The 26,463-nt window shown below is 43.5% G+C and overlaps 2 protein-coding genes across 2 annotated transcripts in view; both read left to right on the forward strand.

Moving 5' to 3' along the window:
- Positions 1-12,581: 12,581 nt before the first annotated feature.
- The window catches only part of LOC123763239 (uncharacterized), a 168,095-nt gene continuing 154,213 nt past the window's right edge, over positions 12,582-26,463 (forward strand). The window contains exons 1-2 of the mRNA XM_069305128.1: positions 12,582-12,704; positions 13,092-13,172. Of these exons, the coding sequence (XP_069161229.1) occupies positions 13,092-13,172 (81 nt within the window). The 5' untranslated portion in view covers positions 12,582-12,704. The remainder of the gene's footprint in view (positions 12,705-13,091; positions 13,173-26,463) is intronic.
- LOC123771290 (uncharacterized) lies at positions 13,505-20,554 on the forward strand. Its single transcript, XM_069305005.1, has 4 exons — positions 13,505-13,540; positions 13,911-14,360; positions 14,437-14,627; positions 20,336-20,554. The coding sequence occupies exons 1-4, from the start codon at positions 13,505-13,507 to the stop codon at positions 20,460-20,462; spliced, it is 804 nt and encodes a 267-aa protein (XP_069161106.1). The 3' UTR covers positions 20,463-20,554.

The following is a 26,463-nucleotide window of genomic DNA, read 5'->3' on the forward strand; positions in this document are numbered from 1 at the left end:
CTGGGCCAGTAAATTCTAGGCCAATGGTATCCCTCCGCTTCACAGGGGGGAGAGGGCCGCCAGCTCTCCAGCCGCCACGGCCCCAAGGGTCCGCTCACACACACAAACTACCACGGGACAGCAAACCAGGAGCTCACAGGCGACACATCCACCTCCGCCCAGAGCTAGGCAAACACTTATTCCTGAGTTTGGGTCATTATCCAATGTTGTCTTTTCCTAGTCCGCATATATCACTGGTAGCTTTTCTGTGAATGATAATCTCTGTGACTCGGGAATGTTTTTCATCAGTTTAATTATGTTCTCCAACATTAATCTGTCATCTTTGCAAACCCAGTAAATTCCTTGCCTTTTTGTGCATCCTGGAGATGATTCTGCACAGCACAGGTGAAATCTTATGTTACAGATGCAACACTTGATGCCTACGTTACGTTTTCCCAATACTCCCAAACACTTACCACACCTCTCCATTGTCTGATGTAATGTATTGTATTTGTGCTTCACTGTATGGATCACTTGTTGATGTCAGTCCTTTTAACTCTATATAAAATTATATGTATATATTTATATATTTAATATTTATAATATTATATGTATACTGTATATTTGTACTATTATGTATGTTATTTTGTGCAAACTTTATGGCAGGTACTTAGCGTAGGGTATCGAAGCTGGTCCCCGGTCGGTACAGGTGACCTCTTGTTGTCCCAGGTTGATGTCACCAGTTTGCAGTTACTCGATTTATAACACTGATTTATTCTTTGCTTGTATTCTTACAAGGAATTTTCTGCCTAATTTCCTGCTTGCAATGGTACTCACTCATTTTATTACTAATTCCTTGATCCACATTTCCATATTACACTATATATTTTCCGTATTTTATTACCGTGGGACTGCCCAGGGGTAGGCCTCGTGGGTTGTGTAAACACAGCCTAGCTGATGCCGCCTCTTCCCACTATTCTATTTTTCCAGTATTCTATATTTATAATATTCTATGCACGATTTTCCTACACTTCCAACTTATATGTGTGTTGTGATACCCGTTCCACTTCACTGTTCCACGAATCACTGGTTGAACGACCAGTGATTCGAGGTTGCACGACCTCGAATCCACGATGTTGCACGACCTCGACCCACGTATGACAGTCCTTCCTCGATATTTATTATTTTACAGTGTATAGTGAAGTAATAAAACTCCATGAACTCAGCCAGACACCTTACAACGATCTCGTGATGATTACCATCGTATACGGTAATCATCACGAGATTACTCTGAACTAAGTTTATATACAACAATAAATGGTGTACACTTTTTGGTGAATATTCCTTGGCCATTTTCCTTATATTCTGAAATTATATTTACTACAAGTATATATATATACTGTGGTATATACGGACAATCCACAGAGAAATGGGAAAGGAAGATTAACGTTTCGGCCGATCAAAGTTGTTGTCAACACCAGACTGACTAGAAGAAAACCTTTCGGTTTTCTCTGTGGATTTTCCGCATACAAATGATCAGTGTTTCATGATCGACAATTGCATCATGGTATAAATATCATGGGATGAGAGGGGGACAGACATGTGGCGAGCAGGGTCCTATACATCAACCAATTTTAACGTGTATAACGATGCCTGAGCCAACCAAGACTTGACTTGTGTAGGTATGAATACCTGCTGAAGGCCCCGAGGGTGACAAGAAGAACCGTTTCTCCTCCATTCCATCAAAATCAACGTAGAAAAGGGCGTTGTGTGGGCTTTGCGGACGGCGAGGCAGGGACAGTATATGGGTGAGGGGAGGGTCGCCATCGTCCCAGTGCCCCCAACACTTGCCCCCAGGCGGGGAGAGGGAGTGATGGGGAGGCTGTCAAGCAGCCTACAGTAATGTTAGTTGGGAGTTAGTGCGTTCCCAATCAAATTCGGTGAGTGTGATGTTAAAACAAAATGCACTAGTGGTTTCCTGAGTGTTGAAATTTGTGTAATAAGTGTGACGGTGGCCTCCCTCATATTCTCCTAGTTGTTCTTGCGGGGATTAAGCTCTGCTCTTTCAGCCCGCCTCTCGACTGTCAATTAACTGTAACTAATTACTAACTAAAGGTTTTTTTCCACACTCACGCACACACACACAAACCCAGGAAGCAGCTCCGTAAAGCTGTCTAACTCGCAGGTACCTATTTATTGCTTGGTAACAGAGCATCAGGGTGAAAGAAATTTTGCCCATTTATACACGGAAATCACAATAGTGTTATGATGTGATTTCTGTGTGTAATGAAGTAAGGGTGAAGAGGTAGAACGGCCTATTGACATAGATCAAGTGCATGGGGGGAACTGTAAAATTCTGGTTTGTCTTGGAGAGGCTGCAGTATCTAAGTAAATTCAGTAGAATTTCTGGTTGAAATTCTTATACCATGTCGTAGCTCAGTTGATTAAGGCAGCGTCTGGGACGCTCTCGGACGTAGGTTCGAATCCTCGTCACGTCCCTTGTGGATTTGTTCATTTGCCCATTTGTTTCTACCTGGTCTAAGAATCAAACCCCGGCCACAGAATTACGGTCATGTGCGCTGTCCACTCTGCTACCAGACCCCTGTAACCCCTCCACTACCCCCCCCCCCCCTGCCCCAGCACAGCCCACCCGCCATCTTCCCTCACCCCGCTACCTGCGCCTGACCCAGCCGCTCATCAACCACCAGCCTACCAACACACTGTGCAAGGACCATGCCCAAGGAAGGTAATGCTTGCCTTGGTACACCCTTGTCGGGAAGACGAGAGTGCACTCAATGGGCAGCCAGTCATCAGGACATCTAGGCATGGCACGTGTTGCACCTGACACAGCCCCCTTCAATCCAAGAGGGGGAACGCCCAAGTGGAAACTGACGAGTGTGTGACAGACAGTTTCGTCTTGTTGCTGATGGAACTAGCTGCCAACATTCTGCCAATTCAGGACAACAACAACAGCAGATGACAACAGACAACCTGCTGCAGCAGCGAGAAACAATACCTCTCTCAACATTATTTCAGCTGACAATCTGCCTTGAAGCAGTCAAAGTGATGTCCACAAGGACCTTGCCCCACATCCCCAAGGCTGCCCGTCATCAAGCAGCAACCATACTCACCATTCTGCTGACAGAGATCAACAATGCTCCTGGAACCACTGGAGTATAAAACAATCTCCTACTAATTGGGAATGCATGCCTGGCATTACCGCCGAGGAGAGATAAGTCATTAGCAACCTCAGTAATTTGGGTTCTTAATGAATTTCCCAGAGAAGATAACCTGGTCCACCTCCCCCCTCGTGCCAAGAACACCAGCCACAAGACGACCAACAACAGCTCACCCGAGAACCACAAAATAAGAGTACAGATCACCAGGAAAGTAAAAAAGGGCAATACCACATGTGCCATCAGAATCATAACCAGCGATGACACTATTGCCCCCAGGAACACCACGACAGCACAGACTCTACAAGACAAAACCCCACATAGAGCTCCAGACAGTAGCGGTGATCCCCAGAAAAAGAATACTGGCATAGAACCCTTGACTGTTCGAGAATCTGAGGTGTACAAAACAGCCATGTCTTTTCCATTAGATTCAGCAGGGGGTTTTACAGGCCTACGACCCCAGCACATCAAACAAATGCTGAACCCGGTGCTTGGAGATGCCGCAAAGGACCTTCTAGTGGAACTTATCAGATTCTCCAACATGTGTTTGGCTGGCGGCGTCCCTGAGGACATCCGGCCTCTCTTTCATGGAGCCGCACTCTGCCCTCTAAAGAAGAAGAAGAATAGGAGAATCAGGCCCATTGCCGTTGGTACCACCGTCCGACGCCCCATAGCTAAGGCTGCAGTGAAATGTATCAGCCAGGAAGCAGCCACCTTGCTGAAACCTAATCAGCTCGTGTTTGGGATTCCCCTAGGTTGTGATTCTGCAGCACATGCAGCGCAGGCTTACATTGCTGATCCCTCGGCCCAGAAGGCACTAGTAAAGATTGACTTTAAAAATGCCTTCAATCAAGTCAGAAGAGACGCAGTCCTCAGAGCTGTACACAACCATTTCCTTTCCCTTTACCCATTCATCCGATCGTGCTACATTGGGACTCTAAGTTTCTTTTTGGGGAGCATGAAATAGACTCCTGTGAAGGTGTCCAACAAGATGATCTCCTTTTTTGTTTGGCTATCAAAGAGGTCACTGATAGGCTGACAAGCAAGCATCTGGTACCTGAATGATGGCATTCTTGCCAGCACCCCCGGATACCATTTTGGAGGATATAAGGAGGAGCAAGGAGCAGCACTGGGCCACATTCTCAATGAATCCAAATGAGAAATAGTCTCCCGCATTCAAAACATCATTGGCCAAATAAAAAATGTTCTTCCAGATATTCTCGTTGTCGAGCCACCTGACTAGACCCTCCTGAGAGCCCCCATTGGCTCGCAAGCAATCGAGGAAGTCCTGGATGCAAAAATCAATGATCTAAGGAAAATGCTGGATAGGAGTGACAAGATTGATGCCCATGATGCTCTTCTCCTCCTCACAAGGTGTCAATCTCTCCCTAAGTTGACTTATTTTTTGAGGTGTTCTCCATCCTACAGCAGCGCTAAATTAAATGTGCATGACACGCTTCTGAGGTCCATGCTGGTGAAATTCCTGAACCTTCCATTGGATGACTATCAGTGGGAGCAAGCAACCCTCTCTTTTAGACTCGGCGGCCTTGGTGTCCGCACAGTCTCTCAGATTGCTCTACTAGCCTCTCTTTCCTTCTCCCATGCATTTCACGACCTTGTATGAGATATCCTACCTGAACCCCTGAGTCATTTAGCAGGAATACGCAATCCTGCTTTCACTGAATGTTCAAATCAGTGGGATGCTCTTGCAGCCCTAGCACCCATCATAGATCCATCAAAAAACACAATCAGTCCAGCGGGGACCATCCACTTGTGGAAAATTATTGCTGATGCCATGCTCCATGCCGCAACATCAGACAAGGAGAAAGCCCTCCTCAGAAAGTGCGTTCCCCAATGCAGGAGACGTCCTCCTGGTAGTACCCTTGTCGGCAATGGCACGCGTCTAGATCCAGAATCCCTTCGTGTAGCAGTGGCCCTCCACCTTGGTGCCCCAATTCACACTGAATACAAGTGTATTTGAAACAAGGTGGAAGCAGACCAATATGGACTGCATGGGTTGCATTACGGAAGCACAAAGGGCTGGCATGCAAGACACAACGAAGTCAATGACATCATCAAGAGGAGCCTTGTCTCAGCTCAGTCCCCAGTGGAGAGAGAGAACCTCGCATCCTAGGGGACCAAAACACAGATGACCCTGCCCTTCGCACTGATTGCATCACTATATACCCCTGGAAAAGGGACAAACAGTTGGTGTGGGACTATACATGTGTATCCACCCTGGCTGACACCTATATACACTTCTGTGCTGATCAAGCAGGCGGGGCGGCCGACCACAAAGAAACAGTAAAATCAGTCAATTACAGGCGATTTGAAGGCCAATACACATACGTTCCCATTGCATCTGAGACGTATGGCCCAAGGGGCAAGATTGCCATGAGATTTCTCAAAGAATTGGGCTTCAGGATCATTGACGTCACCAGAGACTTAAGGGCTGCCAGTTTCTTGTTTCAGCGCCTCAGTGCAGCGATCCAGAGGGAACGCCTGCTGCATCCTCGGTTTCTGCCTGGAAACGGAGGAGCTTCAAGAGATCCATAACCTTTAAACACTAAATGTATTAACCAATGTATATCTTGTAACCTTTATATATAAAATAAAGCACAAAAAAACACAAAAGGAAGGGGTGGTAGGAGAAAAGCACATATAAACTGTATTGGAGGGGACCTAAACATTCCCTCTAATGCGTTATGTGTGGTTTCCTCCGAGGCTAAGGGGTTCTCTTCTTCCAGCCAGAGGTGGTACTCCCTTCCTTTAATACAATTAAATATATTAGGTTAACAACTCTTTCATAAAAATATATAACATAGATGTGATTTTTATTAATGATCTACAGATTTTGAAGAACATAAAGTATGAATAATTATGTCAGTATATGCTCTCTCAGCTTCGTCGTCTTAAAGAGGGCTTTTCAGGGTGCGGGTCCCCACTAATTACTGAGAATAAAATACCTCCCGTCCTCAGGCCAAATCCAATACCATGATAAACCAAATCCCTCTTAAAACCACCTGGATAGTTATCTAGATATTTGTAATAGTCTGGAAGCATATTACAGATACATTATAGTCTACATGTAAGCCTTCGTCCTGAACAGATTATTCTCAAGTTATAATTTTCATGTAATAGAAATCGTTGGTTTAGAATATAAAAAATGTATGCTGAAAATGTTTTCTTTGAAAAATTTAATTTTCTGTAAACAGAATTTGCCTGTACACTCAAACAGTTACCGAATTATATATATATATCACATTATCCTCAATAATTTATAATATTAACGTAACTAAACGTAATGAAACCTAACCTAACCGAACCCACTTTTAGTCTAAAGTAACCTTAATTAAAACTATACATAGATAATGAGTAGATAATAGCACAAATTTTAAATTGTTCCCAATTTATTGCCTTGAGAGGGATCTCCTCCCTGAGGACAGGCTGATAGAATAAATGAGAATTTGAGGTATGAATACATATAATATTATTATTTCCCTTGTCATAAAAAATATAATTGTTAAACTATAAAATAAAACCACTAATAATAAAGAACCTGGAGGAGGCCTGGTCGATGACCGGGCCGCGGCGACGTTGAGCCTCGAAATCATCACAAGGTAGAAAACCTTGGCATTGTTAAAAAAACATCAACAGAGGTTTAATGAACGAGAGCGAGGGGAGGCAGGCAAAACGTGATATATACACGTACTGGACAACGAGGACGTTCCACACACCTACGTCTTTGAAATGAACATGAAAATAAAAATCTATTTATTATTCTTATACACAAACAGCCAGTTGAAACAGTTGAGGAATTCACTAAGGAGATACACAAAATAGAGACAATTCTTGATTACCTAACAAATCCAGTACCAGATATTATTATTTTTGGAGACTTCAATCTACCCAGTTTAAAATGGAGACTAGTAAACAATAACATTATAGCAGGAAATCAACCTGGAAATAACCAACCACAGGACAGAGAACTACAGAGATTCTGTGACAAATTCTCTCTCAATCAGGAGATTACAGAACCAACCAAGAACGAAATTGCGCTGGACCTGATATTCACGAACAATGATGAGCTAATCATAGATATTACAATCTCAGACACTACATGCTCGGACCACAAGATCATTGAAGTGCAAACTAACATTAATCTCGGTAATAGGCCTAAGAGAAACAACAAACGAGAGGGGTTATTCATTAAATTCAATTTTAATAATAAAAGGATAAACTGGGAGAAAATAAACAGGGACCTTACAAACATTAAATGGGAACCTGTTCTAAGTAATAAAAATCCTACACAAAGAAAAAAAAATGAACTTCTGAAGCATATGAAGTCTGTCTAAAACATGTGCCTATGAGGAAAGCCAGAACGAGGTCGAACGTAGAAAGATAACGCAGATGACACTACAAAAGAAGAAAAAAATAACGGAAATGCTTAAGCAGACATGACTTTCCAAACAAAGAAAGAATAATTTAAACAGGGAAATTTTAGAAATCGAATAGAGACTGAAGCATTTATATCTAATTGAAGAGAGTCAACTAGAACAGAAAGCAATTGAAGAAATAAAGAAAAACTCAAAATATTTCTTCACATATGCTAAATTAAAAGCAAAAACCACTGCCAGTATTGGACCTATTATGTACAAGTGAGGGTTCATACACAGAGGATGACAAAGAAATCAGCGAAATCCTAAAAAAAAAACTTTGAGGACATGTTTAGCATTCAAAAAAACAGCATGAAAGTGGAAGACCTGGACAACTTCTTTATGCGTAATTTTCAAACCCCTGTAAATAAACTGATATTAACACGTGCATGACAGATTTTGAAAAGGAAATTGACAACATGCCCATGCACTCAATCCTCATGGAATTCAATTTGTATAATGAAATGCAAGGTGTCAGTAGCGTAGGCACTCAGTATTGTGCAGAGGAAGTGCTTGGGCACGGGGGAAATACCAGATACGCCTGAATCACCAGACAATGCCCCTCTACACAAGGGAGGGAGCAATGCACTTGGCAAAGAATTATAGACCAGTTGCACTAACGTCCCAAATAATAAAGGTATTTAAGAGGGTGACCCGGAGTCAGATCACTAGTTTCAAGGAAACCAATGACCTCCACAACCCAGGCCAACATGGATTTAGACCGAGAAGATCATGGTTCTCACAGCTACTTGACCATTACGAAAAAATCCTTGAGGAATTAAAAGAAAACAGAATGCAGATGTGGTATACACGGCTTTGCAAAGGCTTTTGATAAATGTGACTATGGAGTGATAGCACATAAAATGAGGTCAGTTGGAATAACTGGTAAAGTAGGACGCTGGATACTCAGTTTTCTGTCGAACAGAACACAAAGAGTAAGAGTCAACCACATAAAATCGAGTCCAAGCGCAGTTAAAAGCTCTGTGCCTCAGGGTTCAGTCCTTGCACCACTGATTTTCCTTATTCTCACATCAGACATAGATGCAAATACAAGTCACAGATTCGTATCATTCTTTGCAGATGACACAAAAATCAGCATGAAAATTACCTCTGTTGAATACATTGAAAAACTACAAGCTAATGTTAATAAAGTTTTCGACTGGGCAGCAGACAATAACATGATGTTTAACAGTGATAAATTCCAGGTAATCAGGTACGGTAAAAATAAGGACCTTAAACATAATACAGGGTACAAAACACTATACACAGAAATCATAATAGCTTGATGCATTAAATGAACAAATCCACAAGGGCCGTGACGAGGATTCGAACCTACGTCCGAGAGCATCGGTAACCTCAGTCGGTAAAGGCAGCGTCTGGGATGCTCTCGGATGTAGGTTCGAATCCTCGTCACGGCCCTTGTGTATTTGTTCAGGGTACAAAACAATCAAATATGCCCATGGTAGGAAAACAGCATGTAAAGGATTTGGGAATAATGATGTCTGACAACCTAACGTTTAGGGAGCATAACCAAGCAAATATTGCGTCAGCCAAAAAAAATTATAGGATGGATTACGAGAACTTTCAAATCCAGGGATCACATCAGAATGGTTGTATTCTTCAAATTACGTGTTCTGTCCCGTTTTGAGTACTGCTCAGTACTCACTTCTCCCTTCAGAGCAGGTGAGATGGCTGAAATAGAGTGAATATATTGAACTTATACGGCATAGATAGACGCGATAAAGCACCTAAATTATTGGGAACGTCTCAAAGCTCTCCAAATGTACACACTAGAATGGTGAGAAGAGAGATATCAAATAATATATATGTGGAAAACATTGGAGGGGTCTAGGTCCCAAATCTAAACAGTAAATAACAACATACTGGAGTGAACGATATGGAATAAAATGTAAAATAGAACCAGTAAAGAGCAGGGGGTGCCATAGGCACAATCAGAGAAAACTATAAACATCAGAGGTCTTTGGATGCTCAACATCCTCCCAGCGAGCAAAATAGATATGGCCGGAACAACTGTGCGACATCTTCAAGAGAAAACAATATAGTTTTCTTCATGGAATGCCGGACTAACAGGGCTGAGGGGGATATGTGGGCCTGTGGGCCACTCCAAACAACGGCCTGGTGGACGAAACTCTCTCGAGTCAAGCCTGCCTTGGGGAGTAAAAGAACTACCAGAACCCCATCAAGCAGGTATGAGTTTTGTTGTTTACGAGCTTCCAAAGTATGAAGTGATCTTTTTTTAAGTTACATTAAAAATTATGCCTTAACCCTGAAAAAAATGTATCATTAATCGCTGTATTAATGGATCTCAGTCATTAACGCCTCCTTGTACAACAGAGAAAGATAGACAGACAGACAGACAGACAGACAGACAGACAGACAGACAGACAGACAGACAGACAGACAGACAGACAGACAGACAGACACAGACAGACAAACTTGCAGGTGAAAATGTGACGATTTTGGGAGAGGCATCTGTGTCTGCATCCTCTTCTGAACTCCTTGCCAAGAAAAAAATGTTGTGGAGGCAACAAAGCGAAGAATTTTTGAAGTATGGCTTTATTAAGTGCGAATGGAAAAACGAGAATCCAGGCCCTAGTGTTATTTGCAGTGAAGTTCTTGCAACTATCAAGCTTGAAACCATCAAAATTCAAATCCCACCTTAAGACAAAGCTTGCTGAGCTCATTGGAAAACCTGTGGAAAATTTTCAGGGAAGAAAAGACCAAATGCATTTTTCAATTATATTTCTAAGTAAACCAATCACCTTAAAGATAAAGTGTAACTGGCAACCTATGTAGTTGTTTGTCGCTTAGCAAAATAGAAAGTGATGTATTACTAGGGAGAAAACCTATCCTTCCAGCCAATCTGAATATAGTGAGTACAGTTCTTGATGAAAAGTGGGCAGAAAACGATCACACGTATCCCTGACAGTAATAATAAAAACATGTACTCATAAATGTTTGCTCATTTATAACTGGGAAAATATACATAAAACGAACAGTACATTAATTATATGAGTCACAATGACAGAAAAGCAGTAGACATTGTCATTATCTAAATCAGAAACTTAATTGGTAACAACTTCTCCAAATCATTTAAATGCTGACTACACTTAACTGAAGGTGTATACAATTTAGACTCTTATACAGGTGCATAAGAGTCTAAATTGAAATTTACATTATAGGTATAAAGTGAGTGACATTTTGCTTAGAATCTGAAAGATGATATATTGTAAAGGCACAATATATCACAAAATCAGGATGATGATGAGACATCTATCAACAGACCCATTAAAAACTAATCATACCATGACGATGTATATATTTGCACACCTCAACATTCTGCATCAACAGATTCTGATGATATTCTGCCTGAAAATTTCCCCAAACACACAATTCATACAGCATCGATTTTTGCATAGTTGGACTGGAAATGCTTGCCAGTAATCCATATCTTGGCGACATTAGTTCCTTATTCATCCCAAATATCCAGCTGGGGATCTCCCGGCTTTCATTTCTGACGCGATGTGTTATCCTGTACTGTAGACCCGCTACCATTAATAATACCACTAATCCTAAGTGGTTAGCTGTCATATTTAACAAACATTTTCTCTAAGCTCAAATAACTTGACCTATAACAGCACGGGAGGGAAAATGATGTATTCAAACACAGATGAAGATATTCAAGAGATCAGTTATGGTTTGGCAAGCAGGTCTTACGGCAGACAAACCTGTTTACGACAGGTTCTCGAGTCCCGCGAGACTTTTTTTTGTTTTTTGTCACGGACAATAATATGGTGTTTAACGAAGATAAGTTCCAGCTCATGCGCTATGGAAAAAATGAAAATATAAAAACGGAAACCACGTACAAAACTCAGGCAAATCATAACATAGAACGAAAAGGCGATGTAAAGGATCTGGGTATACTCATGTCGGAAGACCTTACCTTTAAAGAACACAATAAAGTAGCCGTCACAACTGCAAGAAAAATGACAGGTTGGATAACAAGAACTTTTCACACAAGAGATGCAATACCAATGATGATACTTTTCAAAACGCTTGTGCTCTCTAGAGTAGAGTACTGCTGCACAATGACAGCACCTTTCAAAGCTGGATATATTGCTGACCTGGAGAGCATGCAGAGATCCTTTACTGCTAGAATCCACTCAGTAAAACATCTAAACTATTGGGACCGACTAAAGAGCCTAAAACTGTACTCCCTTGAGCGCAGGCGGGAGAGGTACATAATAATTTACACGTGGAAAATATTAGAGGGGCTGGTCCCAAACCTGCACACAGAAATAACATCACATGAGACCAGAAGACATGGCAGGATATGCAGAATACCCCCGTTGAAAAACAGAGGTGCAACTGGTACTCTGAGAGAGAACTTTATCAACATTAGAGGTCCGAGACTGTTCAACACGCTTCCACTACACATAAGGGGCATAACTAGCTGACCCCTCACAGTGTTCAAGAGAGAACTGGATAAGCACCTCCAAAGGATACCCGATCAACCAGGCTGTGACTCATACGTCAGGCTGCGAGCAGCCGCGTCCAACAGCCTGGTTGATCAGTCCGGCAACCAGGAGGCCTGGTCGACGACCGGGCCGCGGGGACGCTAAGCACCGGAAACACCTCAAGGTAACTCAAGGTAAGGTGACATTATGGACTCATATTTGTTTAATATTTGTTTTTATATAGGAAGTTAAACACGGTAAAATAAGTGAAAACATTGTAATTAATGAAGTTATCCACAAACTATTTAACACAACATAATTAAGAAACAAAGATCTTTTCCAATAAATAAAGAAAGTCAATGATGTAATGTTAGAGGGAAGGGGAATGCAATAGTACCACTTTCTCCTGTAGTTGGCGCACTCGTCAATAGATGGCACTATTAGGCCGGGCGAGCGTTGGGTTGGGTGTTACATGATCTATATATTTTATAGAGCTTTCCTATCCTTCTTCCATAGTCTCTTGTTAGTGCGTATGTTTATAGTGTGTGGGGAAGGCAACGAGTCGGGCCACCTTCCTACATTTGTCATTCAATCCCCAACTTTTTGAGGTGAAAACATTCTCTCCGTGCTTCAAGGTTTGTGTATAAAATGATAGTTATTGTTATTTGTTTAAATCCATGAATGTTATGGAACCGGTGTTGTGTGACGTTAGTTGGTGTTTTACTTTTCTTCCACAATGAAGGTAGTATCTGGGTGGTTTGTGTTTAGTCCTCTTATATTCTCAGTATACTCTCCCACAGATAATTTGTTCAAATATACTTAAAAAGCTATAGGAAATGCAAGCTTAAGTTTAACACCTGATAATTGAAGGTAAACTAAATAGTGTTCACTTTAATTGATCATCTGTCTTTTTACACTTAAGGTAAATTATAACCACCCTCTAGCACTTCTTGTTCAAACTTGTACCGCATCAGATGATTTTATTGATTTAACTTTCATGCAGCAACTATTCCTTCTCAAAGATGTTTTCCTGTTCCTGGGTACTATTAATATGGACGACCCTGGTAATATCTCAAAAGCTAGTCGTCGCACTACTTCCTACCGTGAGTAAACGTCGCCTTCCAATTTTGTTTACGAAAATTAGATTTTAATTTGCCTAAATCACGGGGGGAGGGGGGGTCCATAAGTCACGAATGTCTTGCTAGCTTAGTCGCAGCCTAAACAATTCTAACTTTGTTATATTGATATTAGTATACAATGTTCCTTCTGAATTTTAAAACTAAATTGTTTTGTTGGTTCATATATTATGTAATAGATCTCTCATTCCTAAATAATAAGGTACTAGTACCACTAAAAAGTTTCCAGTCAAATCATAGCATTATCATAACCCTTTTATTGTAGTAAAATTTAAAAAAAACATTACAAAATTATACCAATGGTTAAGGCCCTTCTCAACCATGAATGCTCAGTGGTAAAGGGTCACATTAAGGCTTGTAACGAGTCTAATGAATTGTTTCCATCATTCACTATGGGTGGAAGATGAAAAATTGGCCTTTACAACTAACTATTTGGTACTGCTTAAATTTAACCTTACAGGTATGTAACATCTAGCGCATACTTTTATAAATGTATAGATTTTGTTAAATTTTTGGAGCGGTCTTTTGGTTTACTTTACTGTACTATAAGACTTGTATAGCCACTACGGCGCAGCAGTGCCTCTACGCAGCTCCTAGACCTATGATTTCTTTGTAATTTTAACTTACAATGGCGTATTTACATGTACCTTTTAAATGGTTTGCCTTCCTCTAACCCATCAGCCTGGCTATGGTTATGGCAGTTAGACCAGAGGGGCGGCTAGTACCAGCTCTCAGGGGTCATCGGGTCAACTAGGCAGCGGTCCAGTTGTAGGTGGCGGCCCGGGCGTCGGCAGCGGTCCACTTTTGGGTGCTGGATTAGGCCTTGGCAGCGGTCAAGGAGTGGGTATTAACCTCGGCCAAGGTATCGGCGGCGGTCCAGTTGGCAGTTCTGGCAAAGGAGTAGGCAGCGGTGACAGGGCTGGACAAGTTAGCAGCGGGCCTCGAGCTACCTCTGGCAGCAGCGGTAAGGCTCCTTACGCTGGTCCAAGGTATGGCAGTCCTCAAGTGAGCACAGTGGATGCACTATTTAACCCCACTGTCACCCAGCTCTTCACCATCGACCGCTTCGTCACCCTCACTGACCAGGCTTTCCAGAGTGTGGCTGTCACCCTCACTTCCCTCACCGTCCAGACTGTAACCACTGGAACACGCGCGGTGAGTACTTGGTATGTATTGTGATAAACGATGGTCTGGACGCTGACCTTGGACTAGTTCAAGTATTCTTTCACAGGTGGGACAGACGCCGGTGGATGACCGCGTAGCCCTCCAGACAACGGTAGTTGTCAGACCTTCGACACTAACGGTCACGTACGTGCAGTCGGACTTCAGGATTGTGACTGAAAGGTCTTTAGACTACGTGACAATCGCCCACACCTCGTACGTAATCATGCAGACTACCTACACTACTACTGCTACCCAAGTGTAAGTTCGATGCCAGATCTAGATTCAGATTCAGATTCAGATGTTTATTCAGGTAAGGTATATACATACAAGTGATGTTACATTAATGGATTGATATATAGATAGAGCTAGTACATACAATGCCTAAAGCCACTATTACGCAATGCGTTTCGGGCAAGAAAAACATTAATATCTAGAACTTAATACTAATTGAGCATAAAGAATAAAAAGTGTTTAGAACAAATACAAATAAAGATAAAAAAAAGGGGAACATGACTGAAAAAGCAGCACAAATACAATAGGTTGACAAACGGTGTTGATTAAAAAAAAAGAAAATAACGGCCATGGGTTGACAATAGAGGAGTGAGGTAGGTTACAGGGAATTTATTAGGTAGTGTTTAGTTTTTATCTTAAACTGGTTGAGAGAGGTACTGTCTTTAACATGGTTGGGAAGGTCATTCCACATTCTGGGCCCCTAGATTTGTAGAGCATTTCTGGTTTGATTAAGTCGTACTCTAGGAAGATCAAAACTGTATTTATTTCTGGTGTGATGCTCATGGGTTCTGTTACAACCTTCTATGAAGCTTTTGAGATCAGGATTGGCATTACAATTTAGCGTTTTGTATATGTATAGTACACATGAGAGAATGTGCAGTGACTTAATGTCTAACATATTCAGGGATTTGAATAGGGGTACCGAGTGATGTCTGGGGCCAGAATTGGATATTGTCCTAATAGCAGCTTTGTGTTGAGTAATTAGAGGACGTAAATGATTTTGGGTAGTAGAGCCCCAAGCACAAATACCATAGTTGAGATATGGATAGATAAGGGAGTAAAAGAGTCACCAGGGCAGGGCGTGGTACATAATATCTGATCTTAGAAAGAATGCCCACAGTTTTTGAAACTTTTTTAGATATGTTTAGAATGTGTCCCTGGAAATTCAGCTTGTGGTCAATGAGAATGCCAAGGAATTTGCCATCTAATTTGTTACAAATTTGGGTATTGTTTATTTTGAGATTTATTTGATTAGAGGATTTATTGCCAAACAGAATATAGAAAGTTTTGTCAATGTTAAGGGTGAGTTTGTTGGCAGTTAGCCACAGATGGACTTTATTTAGCTCGGTATTTACTGTGGCATTTAGAGCAAGGGGATCAGGACTGGAGTAAATGAAGGTTGTGTCGTCAGCAAATAGGATTGGTTTGAGGTGTTGGGAGGCATTTGGAAGGTCATTAATGTAGATGAGAAAGAGGAGAGGGCCAAGTATGCTGCCCTGGGGAACACCAATGTTGATGGGTAGGGTGGGAGAAATTGTATTATTCACAGAAACACATTGGAGCCTGTCAGTAAGGTAGGATTTGAGGTATTGTAGGGAGTGTCCTCTGACACCATTATGATGTAATTTAAGAAGAAGGTTTTGGTGGTTGACAGTATCGAAAGCTTTACGCAGGTCCACAAATAACCCAACAGGGAACTCATTTTTATCAAGAGCTGTATGAATCGAGTTGAACATACTAATAAGTGCATCGTTAGTGCTTTTTTTGGGCCTGAAGCCATATTGGCAAGGGCTAAGTATATTGAGTTTGGCTAGATATGAGTAAAGCTGCTTATAGATTAGTTTTTCAAAAATTTTTGACAAGTTTGGCAGGATTGATATAGGTCTGTAGTTGTTAACATCTGTGAGATCACCACATTTGTGGACAGGCGTTACTCTCGCTTTTTTTAGAATATCTGGAAAGGTTTGGAGTTAAAGTGACTTGTTGAAGAGCAAAGCAATAGCAGGGGCTAAAGATCTGGAGGCTTTTTTGTAGATTAAAGTTGGTATCTCCTCAAGGGCACCAGACTTGGTTTTAAGGGAATGGATTATCTCATTGACGTCAATGGAATTAATAGGCTTTAGGTACAGAGACTGGGGATAGTTCCCTGTCAGATAGTCCTTAATGTCAGTACTGGAAGATGGAATATCATTAGCAAGGGATGAACCAATGGAAAAGAAGAACCTATTGAACTCAATAGCAGAATCAGAGGCTGAAAGCTGACCATCGTTATTAGACAGGAGAGTCGGTTTCTTATTTAAAGACTTCTTTGATCCCAATATTTGTGAAATTGTTCTCCATGTTTGTTTAATGTTGCTCTTTATTTGGGTAAATTTATCTTCGTAGTACTTAGTTTTGGCTCGTCTAATTATCTTGGATAGCAATAATGAGTAATTCTTTGAGAATTCTTTGGAGACAATCCCTAACCTATACTTTTTCTCAAGGTCATGTTTTTTATTAATAGATTTAAGTATTCCCTTTGTAAGCCAGGGATTGTTAAGCCTTTTGGTTGTGGCTTGTTTTGTAAGCATAGGACAGTGGGTATTATAAAGGCTAAGAGTTGTTAGTAGAAAAGATTGCACTGCTAGGTTGATGTCCCCTATGTTACCTAACTCGGACTCCCAGTTGACATTATCAGCAGCAGTTATAAAATTGTTTATAGCAGTTTCATTGTGCAGCCTAAAGCTTAATTCCCTTGTTTCTAGAGGTGGTTTGCTAATGTTAGTTAAGAGAAATGTGGGGTAATGGTCTGTAGTGCTATCGGTGATTATACCTGAAGTAAGCGGAGAGGTTATATTTGTCCAGATGTGATCAAGAGTCGTGGCAGTGCTATCAGTGATTCTAGTAGGTCTAGTGATTAAGGGTATGAGGAAGCAGGAATTCATACAGTTGAGTTAGCTAACAGCAGTAGGGTGTTCTGGCTCGCAGAGGTCAATATTAAAGTCCCCTGCGATAATTAGGTGGTTTTTGTTCAGTCTGTTATCAAGTATTAGATTTCTAAGGTTTGAGTTGAATTCGGACACATCAGTGTTAGGAATTCTATAAACTGCACCCACAGACAGGATAGACTCGGCACCCTTGACTCTGAAGCTGGCGAAGATATACTCCCCATAGCAGTCTCTAGTTCTAATTTCTTTTAAGCATGTTAGTTCTTGGTGGTAGTAAAGAGCAGTGCCACCACCTCTCTGAAGTTGACGACAGTTGTGGATTGCTGAGTAGTTAGGCATGTTAAAGAGTTGAGTAGTATCATCTTTCAACCATGTTTCAGTAAGTATAATAAAAGAGAAATTGTTGTCAATAGCTTCAATCAAGGCACTAACATCATCGAAGTGTTTGCCTAGGGATCTAACGTTCAAATTGATTACAGAGATATTGTGACAATGTTAATACATTGTTTACATCATGTGCTGCAAAATATCTGCAATTTAGATCATTAAAGTGATTATTGTCATAGATAGTGGATAAGAGGTTAAGTTCTGGGTCTATACTTGACTGCATAAAAAAAAGCTGATTGCCGGAAAAACAAGAAAAACAAAAAGAAATAAAAGTACACAATACTGTACCAAACAAACACAAAAGGGGCTTACAGGGGTACAATGGAGTAAGGGAGTATGGCTAGGCTAGGAAACCTAGGTAATGAATGAGATTAAAGAAAAAAACATATAAACATGGACTATACAAAACACAAGATATAGATATACAAAACAAAAATATAAACAGGACTAAACAAATACAAAAAAATTGAGCAAAAATTAAAAAAGAGGTAGATTGCTTACAGGTACTCTCAGGTACACTGTAAGTAACAATAGACAGAAAATATGTCAATATAGAAAAGAATGTCACATACAATAAGATGAGCAATTACATGAACAGATGAAAAACAAATCTGCTGTAAAAATAGGAAGTAATTATAGCAAACACAATATAATAATATAACAATACAATAAGAGCTTACAAAGTATTGAGTCTGCTAAATTAGAGAATAATTATGGCAGGACACAACAATAAATGCAAGCAAACAAGGAATTGAAACAATTAGAGGTGGAATTAAGGTCACTAGATAGCCATGGAGGATGCACAAGTTTGGCGGAGAGAACAAAAAATCAGTAGAGATTGTCAAGATGAATATATAAAAAAATTTGACAAATGATAATTGTAAAGTAAAATAATCTTAAAGAAAATAAATTTTATTAAGCTTAGTTTTAACTTATAATTAGTAGAACTTAATTAAGAACAAAAATGAACAAAAAGAACAAAAAAGAGATCAATAATTGATTTCAATAAATGACATAGATCAATACAAATAAATTTAAATTTAAAATATAAAATGGAAATAGGGTAAGATTAGATTTAAGAGTAAAATTTTACAATGAAACTGAGGTAGATGCTTGCATAAGTGCATGGAGACTTGATGGATTAATTAGGAAATTATATGAATAGGAGAACATCAGGTAAATGGTAAGGCAGAGACAGCACCTTAGACAAAGTTAGGTTAGGCTCAGGCACTGAAAGAGTTATTTTAAGTACTGGTATTGGTCGGGTTCAGGTTTTCAGATATACCACAATCACTTAAGAAGGCCAGGAGTTGTTGGTCACATTTTATTTCATATCTTTTCCTGTAGCTTCTTTCTTCGCGATAATCGTACCATTCCTTGTGTAGCACTGCTTGATAAGACCAAGGTTTTGTTTGCGTATTTGGCGCAGCCTGTAGAGGAGGGATCTACGCTGCTTAGTAAGACACTCATTTATATAGAGGTTGGTTTTTTGCTGAGCAGCTGTTTGCATGAGGTCAAACTTCTCAGAGGGATTTGCAAGTTTGATGAGCATTCTCCTGTTACGGGGATTGTTTTTATCTATCCTAATAGCCGATTTGATTTGAACATTGACACTGATCTTTGAATTAATTAGGGTCTTGGCTATGTTACAGCAATCCTCACCTTGTTGTTCAGCAGGTAGATCAGTAGAGCTAATTATCAGGGAGTCATGAAGTTGTTGTTGCTCTTGGTCATCTTTGGAAGCCGCCTGGTGAGTCTGAAGGAGATTGATCTGTTTTTCCAGCTTTTTAAGGAGGTCACTTTGAGCTGTGAGGGTTTCTTCAGCCTGAATCTTACGTATTTCATCCATTGCAACAGTTTGTACGTTGAGAATTTCTTGGTTGTTGTTCATCGACGATTTAAGGAGGCAGTCTATGGTATGTTGTTGTCGGGCGACTGTGTCTTGGAGGGCCAAAATAGCTTCTGATTGCATTTTCACAAGGTTGTGCAGTTTCTGGAGCCATGGATTACTTCGGAGAGGTTTGAAGTTTAAACAGGGAGCCATAGATTGAGTGAATTCTAAAGCTAGAGATCCGAGGTGAGTTGAAGGGGGGGAGTGAGGAGAGGGAGCAGATGCTGTGTTTACAATCATCGGCGAGGGTTGCGGCGTTGCCAGTGTTTCATTCAGAACTCTAGGAGTAATGGCACCAGAGCGAGAGGCACCCCTACCTTGCTTGTTGTTATGTTTGGGCATGTTTTCGACGAATAGATTCTTGGTAGCGTTTCTAAAGGTAGATACTTGGTGAATTATAGTAGGGATGACTAGCGTATTGGGAACACTTGGCAGAAGGGTCGTAGAAAGGTAGGCGAAAATTGGTTAATTTTGGTTGATTTCTGTTGAGGTTCACTGTGAGTTATGTCATATTAAGTCTCCATGCACTTAACTCGTGCTAGGCAGCAGTTAGGCCATGCAACGTTGAGTGGAGACGAAATTAAGCACGAAATTTCAGCAGCTGTGACGGAGCCAGTACCACCGCCAGCGTTTCCCGCCAGTCCCGCCTGGCGGGACTATCTACAGTATTCTACAGTATTGTACTGTAACTGCCAGTCTCTTCATTACTTGAAAGAATAACTATTAATTGTCCAATTTACTCCCCACAGGCTGTCGTACACGACAACGTTGGTGAGAACAAACATAAATACTAAGAGCACAGTGTTCACAGACTACCGCACAGTCACCGACACGGTCCTCGTCCCCGGAGCCCGCTACGGTTATAGACGGCTCTAGCACCTTCATCCGTTCTAAGATTTTTAAAGAACGTAATATTAAACATATTTAACATTATCGGTCTGTATGGTCTATTAAACTTTATTCAAGAATTGTTCTTTTTAATACGTAACTGTGTCCACAGTAAATGTCTGTTTGCCTGTTCAAAAATTTAAGCAGTTGGTAAGATGGAGTAGATACTTATAAGCTGTATTCTAATGGTTCCGATAGTGCGTGTTATACATGGGGAAATATTTCCTGGGCGGGATGTCTAGTAAACAAACTAAATATTCGGCAACTCGAACCATAGAGATGGTCAGTGATCCAACGAAACACATCGCAGGAAAGTCGTGAAAACGTAACGGCCACAGTGCTAAAGGAGAAAACTGACTATTAATGTAAGACTAAAATATATAAGGTACTTAAAGCTTTAATGGCAGCGTTCTTAGGCTATCTATAAAACTGATACTCGAAGGTTGACTACCTGGTAAATAAGTCTTAAGAGGATACTTTCATCACTGACTATATGACTTGGGTGCAGATGCACGAGGGTGGGGGGGGGGGGGGGGGGGGACGTGGTGGTCTGCTGGACCTCTTAATACAGTAAATTGAAAAAAAAAAGTTAAAAGAAAATTAAAATTAATATCCTCATTAAATTTGACCATTTCTCTGCAAAAGTGTTATTTCTGCAGTTCTTTAACGGCATATCTCTTCACTTAATTCCTACAGCCACCCTACCTTTAATAGGTGGTAACTTAACATTGTCAGTGGCTCGGTGTTCAGTCTTTAGTAAGGAGTGACTCCTTCGCTCTTCTGTTGTGACGGTTCACAAGTGTACTGCAACCCTGTACATCCACTTTGCATAGAGACCCGTGTATTCTTCGGTGGTAGATGAAAGGGTTGAGCGTATCCAGCACAAGTGGATCCTTTAAAACAAACGCGCTTTATTTGCTGGGGGTCCCCCCTCCCCATCCGGCCCGTTGGCGCCGTGAGGGAAGCTTAGTGGACAGCTGCTGGAGTGTGATGCTCTGTGGGACAGTCCTCTGTCCTTTGGTGGCCTTGCACTCCTGCTGCTGTCTTCTAATGGTGCTGGATCGCTTTTCCTTTTCCTTTTTTGTTTCGTTTTTCTCCCCCTCCCCCCCCCCCCCTCTTCTCCTATCTGTCTCTTCCTACCGACCTTTTGCTTATTTTGGTTATTCCTTTGGACTAATTCTACTTAGAAGCCCGGGTGCTTGAGGAGGCATACTCTTGCACCCGTAGAACTGTAGTACCCGACGTCTTGAGTGAGGGGAACCTTTTATTGTCAATCCCCCTGTCGTCGCTGAACCCGCTCTCAACGGACTGTCGGTTTCTTAAGGTGGCGTTTGTGGGGCGTATGCTCACGACGCAGCCCTAGGAGGCCCCAGCATGAAATGCATTATCTTCCTATTAGGTGCCCCCTCCCCATCCGGCCCATTGGCGTCGTGAGGGGGCTTCGTGGACGGCTGCCGGAGTGTGATGCTCTGTGGGACAGTCCTCTGTCCTTTTCTGGCCTTTAACTTCTGTTGCTGTCTCCTCTAATTGTGCTGGTCCCCCTCCCCGCTCGGCTCGTTGTCGCCGTGTGGGGGCTTAGTGGGCGGCTGCCGGAGTGTGATGCTCCTTGGGACAGTCCTCTGTCTTTTTCTAGCCTTGTGCTCCTGCTGCCGTCCTCTCCAATTCTGCTGGGCATCTTTTCCTTTTCCTTCTGTTTCGTTTTTCTCCCCCCTCTTCTCCTATCTGCTTGCCGTTTCCTACCGAACTTTTGCTCGTTCTGGTTCTTCCCTTGGACTTCTTCTATTTTGACGCCCGGGTGCTTGAGGAGGCATACTCATGCACCCGTAGAACTGCAGTACCCGCCGTCGAGAGCGAGGGGAACCTTTTATTGTCAATCCCCACTTCGTCACTGAACCCGATCTCGACGGACTGTCGGTTTCTTAAGGTGGCGTTTGTGGGGCGTATACTCACGACGCACCCCTAGGAGGCCCCGACAAGATCAGCGATAGCTTCTTGTTGGGTGTCCTGCCTCTAATTGTGGCTCCATGGTGGGTGTGGGGGCACATTCGTGAGTGAATTCTTCCTTTCGTCATGATAACCCCTGCTTCGGCTTCTTCTGGTTTACCTTCTCAGGCTCGTGGGGTGGGCGACCAAGCCCCCGAGTCGGTCCGTATTGGAAGACCGGGCTCTGTAGCCTCCGCTGCATTGGGCCCCGACCTTGCTCCTCCTTTGGCCTCTCTGACTCCTTCCTCTGGCTCCCCAACCTCCTCTGTGGTTGGGTCGAGCCCCAAGCCCCCAGTGGTGACTACCTCGTCCCCTGGCGCGGCTCCTTCTCTAGTTGTAACTACTGCGCCTTTTAACCCCTCTCTCTCTGGGGGTTCTCACCGCCGTCCTCGTCACGGCCGCCCTCGCTCGATTCCTTCCAGTTCTGCTACCTATCAAGCCTTGTTTGGTCCCGCTTCGTGGGCCAAATATTTTGATCTCCTCCCTCTTGATTCTGCGCCTCCTGACGATTTCTCCCTCCATCGACATCTCATTGATTCCGTGGATGCCTCCATTACTTTAAACCCCACTCGTCTCGGTACACGTGTCGTTGCTGCTCCTTCTCAGGATGCTGCTTCCCGTTTGGCTGCCTTATCCTGCCTTGGCGAGACCCCCGTTCGGGTCTCGAAGAACGCTCAGTTGAATGCCAGTGTTGGCACTATTTTGCTCCCGCCCCATGTTGCGACTGGTGTTCGGGACCTGCGCTACTGCCACGACGATATTCGACATATCCTTGCTGCCCAGGGCCATTCTATTCTCCAGGTGGACACGTTTACTCGTCCCCCTCGTGGTAGTCGCCGTCAACCCCTCCGGGTTGTGAAGATTACCTTTGATGGTAGGACCCTTCCACCCTCTGTCATTCTTGCTGGTGCCAGGTGCTCTGTCCAGGAGTACATTCCTTCTCCTCGGCTCTGCAACAAGTGCTGGAGGTTTGGGCATGGTGCCCTCCGCTGCTCCGGGACTGTCTCTCTCTGTCCTTTGTGTGGTGGCGAAGGTCACTCTAAGTCGGAGTGCGCTTCTCCCCAGGCTCGTTGCCTCAACTGCGGTGAGGCCCATCCTACCTTCTCCCGTGCGTGTGTCCATTTTAAGCTTGAGGCAGCCGTCATCAACTTAAAGCACCGGGAGCGTTTATCTTTTCCTGAGGCGAGACGCCAGGTTCGCCGGCTCCCGCCTTATGCTAATATCTCTTATTCTCGCGTGTTGCGCTCTTCCTCTCCTCGTCCTTCCCTCCTTCCTCAGACTCACAACCGTTTCCGGGCCTTGGACCCTGATGCGCCCACTGCACCCTCTGTTCCTTTGGGTTGTCTCCCGAAGGATCCTCCTGGTCCTCTGTCCGGGGTTCCCCTTCCTTCTACCCGGTCTGTCGTGTCTCCTGTGTCGTCTTCCTCGTCCACCTCCGGTCCTCCTTCCCATCCTCTTCCTCCATCTATCGGCTCTCCCCACCGCCTGTCGGTGCGGGCGGATGTCCATCGCTCTCCTAGCGGCCGTCGTGTGTGCTCTCGTTCGGCTTCTCCTGTTGAGACACTGGAATCCGTTGCCCGGTACGTAGTTGCTGGGACACCGGTCTCTTTAAGTCAGAAGCGTAAGCCTGGCTCCTCTCCTTCCTCTTCCCCGGCGGGTAAGAAGGCTTCGCTTTCTTCCTAGGCTCCTACGTCTGGTTCTGTTGCTCCTTCCCCTCCCGTTTCAGTGATTGCGCCCCCTGTTCCTGCTATGGAGGTTTCTTTGGCCCCCTGCTTCCCTTTCGGTTGCTGCTCTTGCTGGGGTGCGCTCCCCTCTTTCTACTCCCCCTCTTCCTGCTGCTGTCCTTGACTGCTCCTCTCCGTTGTCTCCTCCTCCTTCCTCCTCCTCCGGACCCCGCCCGCCCGCCTCTGATCTGTTCTCCCGCTTCCTTCCCTCCGTCTTTGCTCAGTTTACCCATGCCCCCTAACCCTGACTTTGCTGACCCTGATCCCGACCCTGATATTCTTTAACGTGCTCTGTTGCTCTTTCGCCTTGGTTTCTTCCTTGTTCTCTGGTTTTGTCCTTTCTCTTCTCGTCGTTGTCCATTCTTCAATGGAACGTTCGAGGTTATTACGCCAATTTCCTCGACCTCCAACTTCTGATTTCGCGGTTTTCGCCCCATTGTGTCTGTCTCCAGGAGCCAATGCTTGGTGCTTGTCCTGGTCGTTTTCGTGGCTATTCCTTTCTCTCCCCCCCCCTCAGGCATTGCTGGGGCTTCTAATTCTTCTGCTCTCTTGATTCGTGCTGATGTTCCCTTTGTTCCTTTACTTTTTCCTTCGCCTCTCCATTGTTCTGCTGCTCGTATCTTTGTGGGGAAATGGTACACAGTTTGTTCCATTTATCTCCCCCCGAGTGTCCCGCTCTCTCTTCCTGATTTGAAACACCTCCTAGACTCCTTACCGGAGCCTGTGCTCCTGCTGGGTGACTTCAATTGTCGTCATTCCCTTTGGGGTGACGTTCTGACGAATACCCGGGATCGCCTCCTTGAGCCGTTTCTCTTCTCTTCTTCCCTGTCTCTTCTGAATTCTGGTGAGCCCACTCATTTGGGCTCTCGGATTCGCACCCTATTTTTGTCTTGATCTTTCTCTATGCTCTTCTTCTCTTTACTTAGATTTCACGTGGCAGGTTCTTGATGACCTCCATGGAAGTGATCATTTCCCCATCCTTGTTTCCTTTTTCTCTTTTCGCCCTTCCCTCTCTTTCCCTAGGAGGCAGTTTGCTAAGGCAGACTGGACCCTATTTACCCTCAGTGCTGCTCTCTCTGACCTCTCCCTTCTGCCTCTCTCTCGCGCTCTCCTCCTTTTTCATGACTGTCTTCAACGCTGCCCTCCGTTCTATTCCTTGCTCTTCCTCTCGGGGTCCGCGGAAGTGCGTTCCCTGGTGGAATGCGGACTGTGCTCGGGCTGTCCGCTGTAAGCGTGCAGCCTGGAAGAGGCACCGCCGTAGGCAGACGACCGATTCTTTAAATTTCTTTCGGAAAGCGAGTGCGGTGGCCCGTAGGGCCATCTGTACGGCTAAACGTGAATGTTGGGCATCTTATGTCTCAACAATTACGTCCGAGACCCCTCTGGCCCAGATCTGGAAGCGTATCCGCAAGATAGCGGGTAAGTTCGTTCCCGATGTTTCACCGGTCCTTCACCTCCATGATACTCTTGTGGCGGACCCGTTGCAGGTCGCTTACGAACTGGGCTCCCACTTTTCTTCTGTTAGCTCTGGTCTTCATCTTCCCCAATGTTTCCTTCTTTGTAAACCTGTCCTTGAGTCTCGTCCTTTAGATTTCTGCACTCATCTTCAGCTTCCCTATAATGATCCCTTCTCTCTCTCTCTGAACTTCGTTCTGCCCTGGCCCTCTGCGGTTCTACGGCGGCGGGCTCCGATGGTATTCATTATGAGATGCTTCGCCATCTCCCTCCCAGCACGTCTCAGTATTTACTGAGTCTGTATAATCGGATCTGGGAGTCGTCGTCAGTCCCTGAGGACTGGCTCGATGCCGTTGTCCTCCCTGTTCGCAAACCGGGGTCTCTGGGTACTTCCCCTAAGGACTTTCGCCCTATTGCTCTCACAAGTTGTGTCTGCAAACTCTTTGAACGTATGGTTAACGTTCGTCTGATGTGGTTCCTGGAACAACATCACCTCCTCTCCCCTTCTCAATTTGGTTTCCGCAAGTGCCGCAGCACGACAGATGTCCTGGTGAACTTGGAGGTCTATATTCGTACTGCTTTTGCTGCGAAGACCTCCGTTGTTGCCGTCCTTTTAGACCTGGAAAAGGCTTACGACACCACTTGGCGTTATCATATCCTATCTCAACTTCATTCTTTTGGCCTTCGTGGTCATCTCCCTCTCTTTCTCCGCAGCTTCCTCTCTCGTCGTTCCTTTCGGGTGCGCCTTGGTACCGCTCTCTCTCCCTCTTTTCAGCAATACGAAGGTGTGCCCCAGGGTAGTGTTCTGAGCACTACTCTTTTTCTGG

The sequence above is a fragment of the Procambarus clarkii genome, chromosome 54 (genome assembly GCF_040958095.1).
Source record: "Procambarus clarkii isolate CNS0578487 chromosome 54, FALCON_Pclarkii_2.0, whole genome shotgun sequence".
In the NCBI taxonomy this organism is placed as follows: Eukaryota; Metazoa; Arthropoda; class Malacostraca; order Decapoda; family Cambaridae; genus Procambarus; species Procambarus clarkii.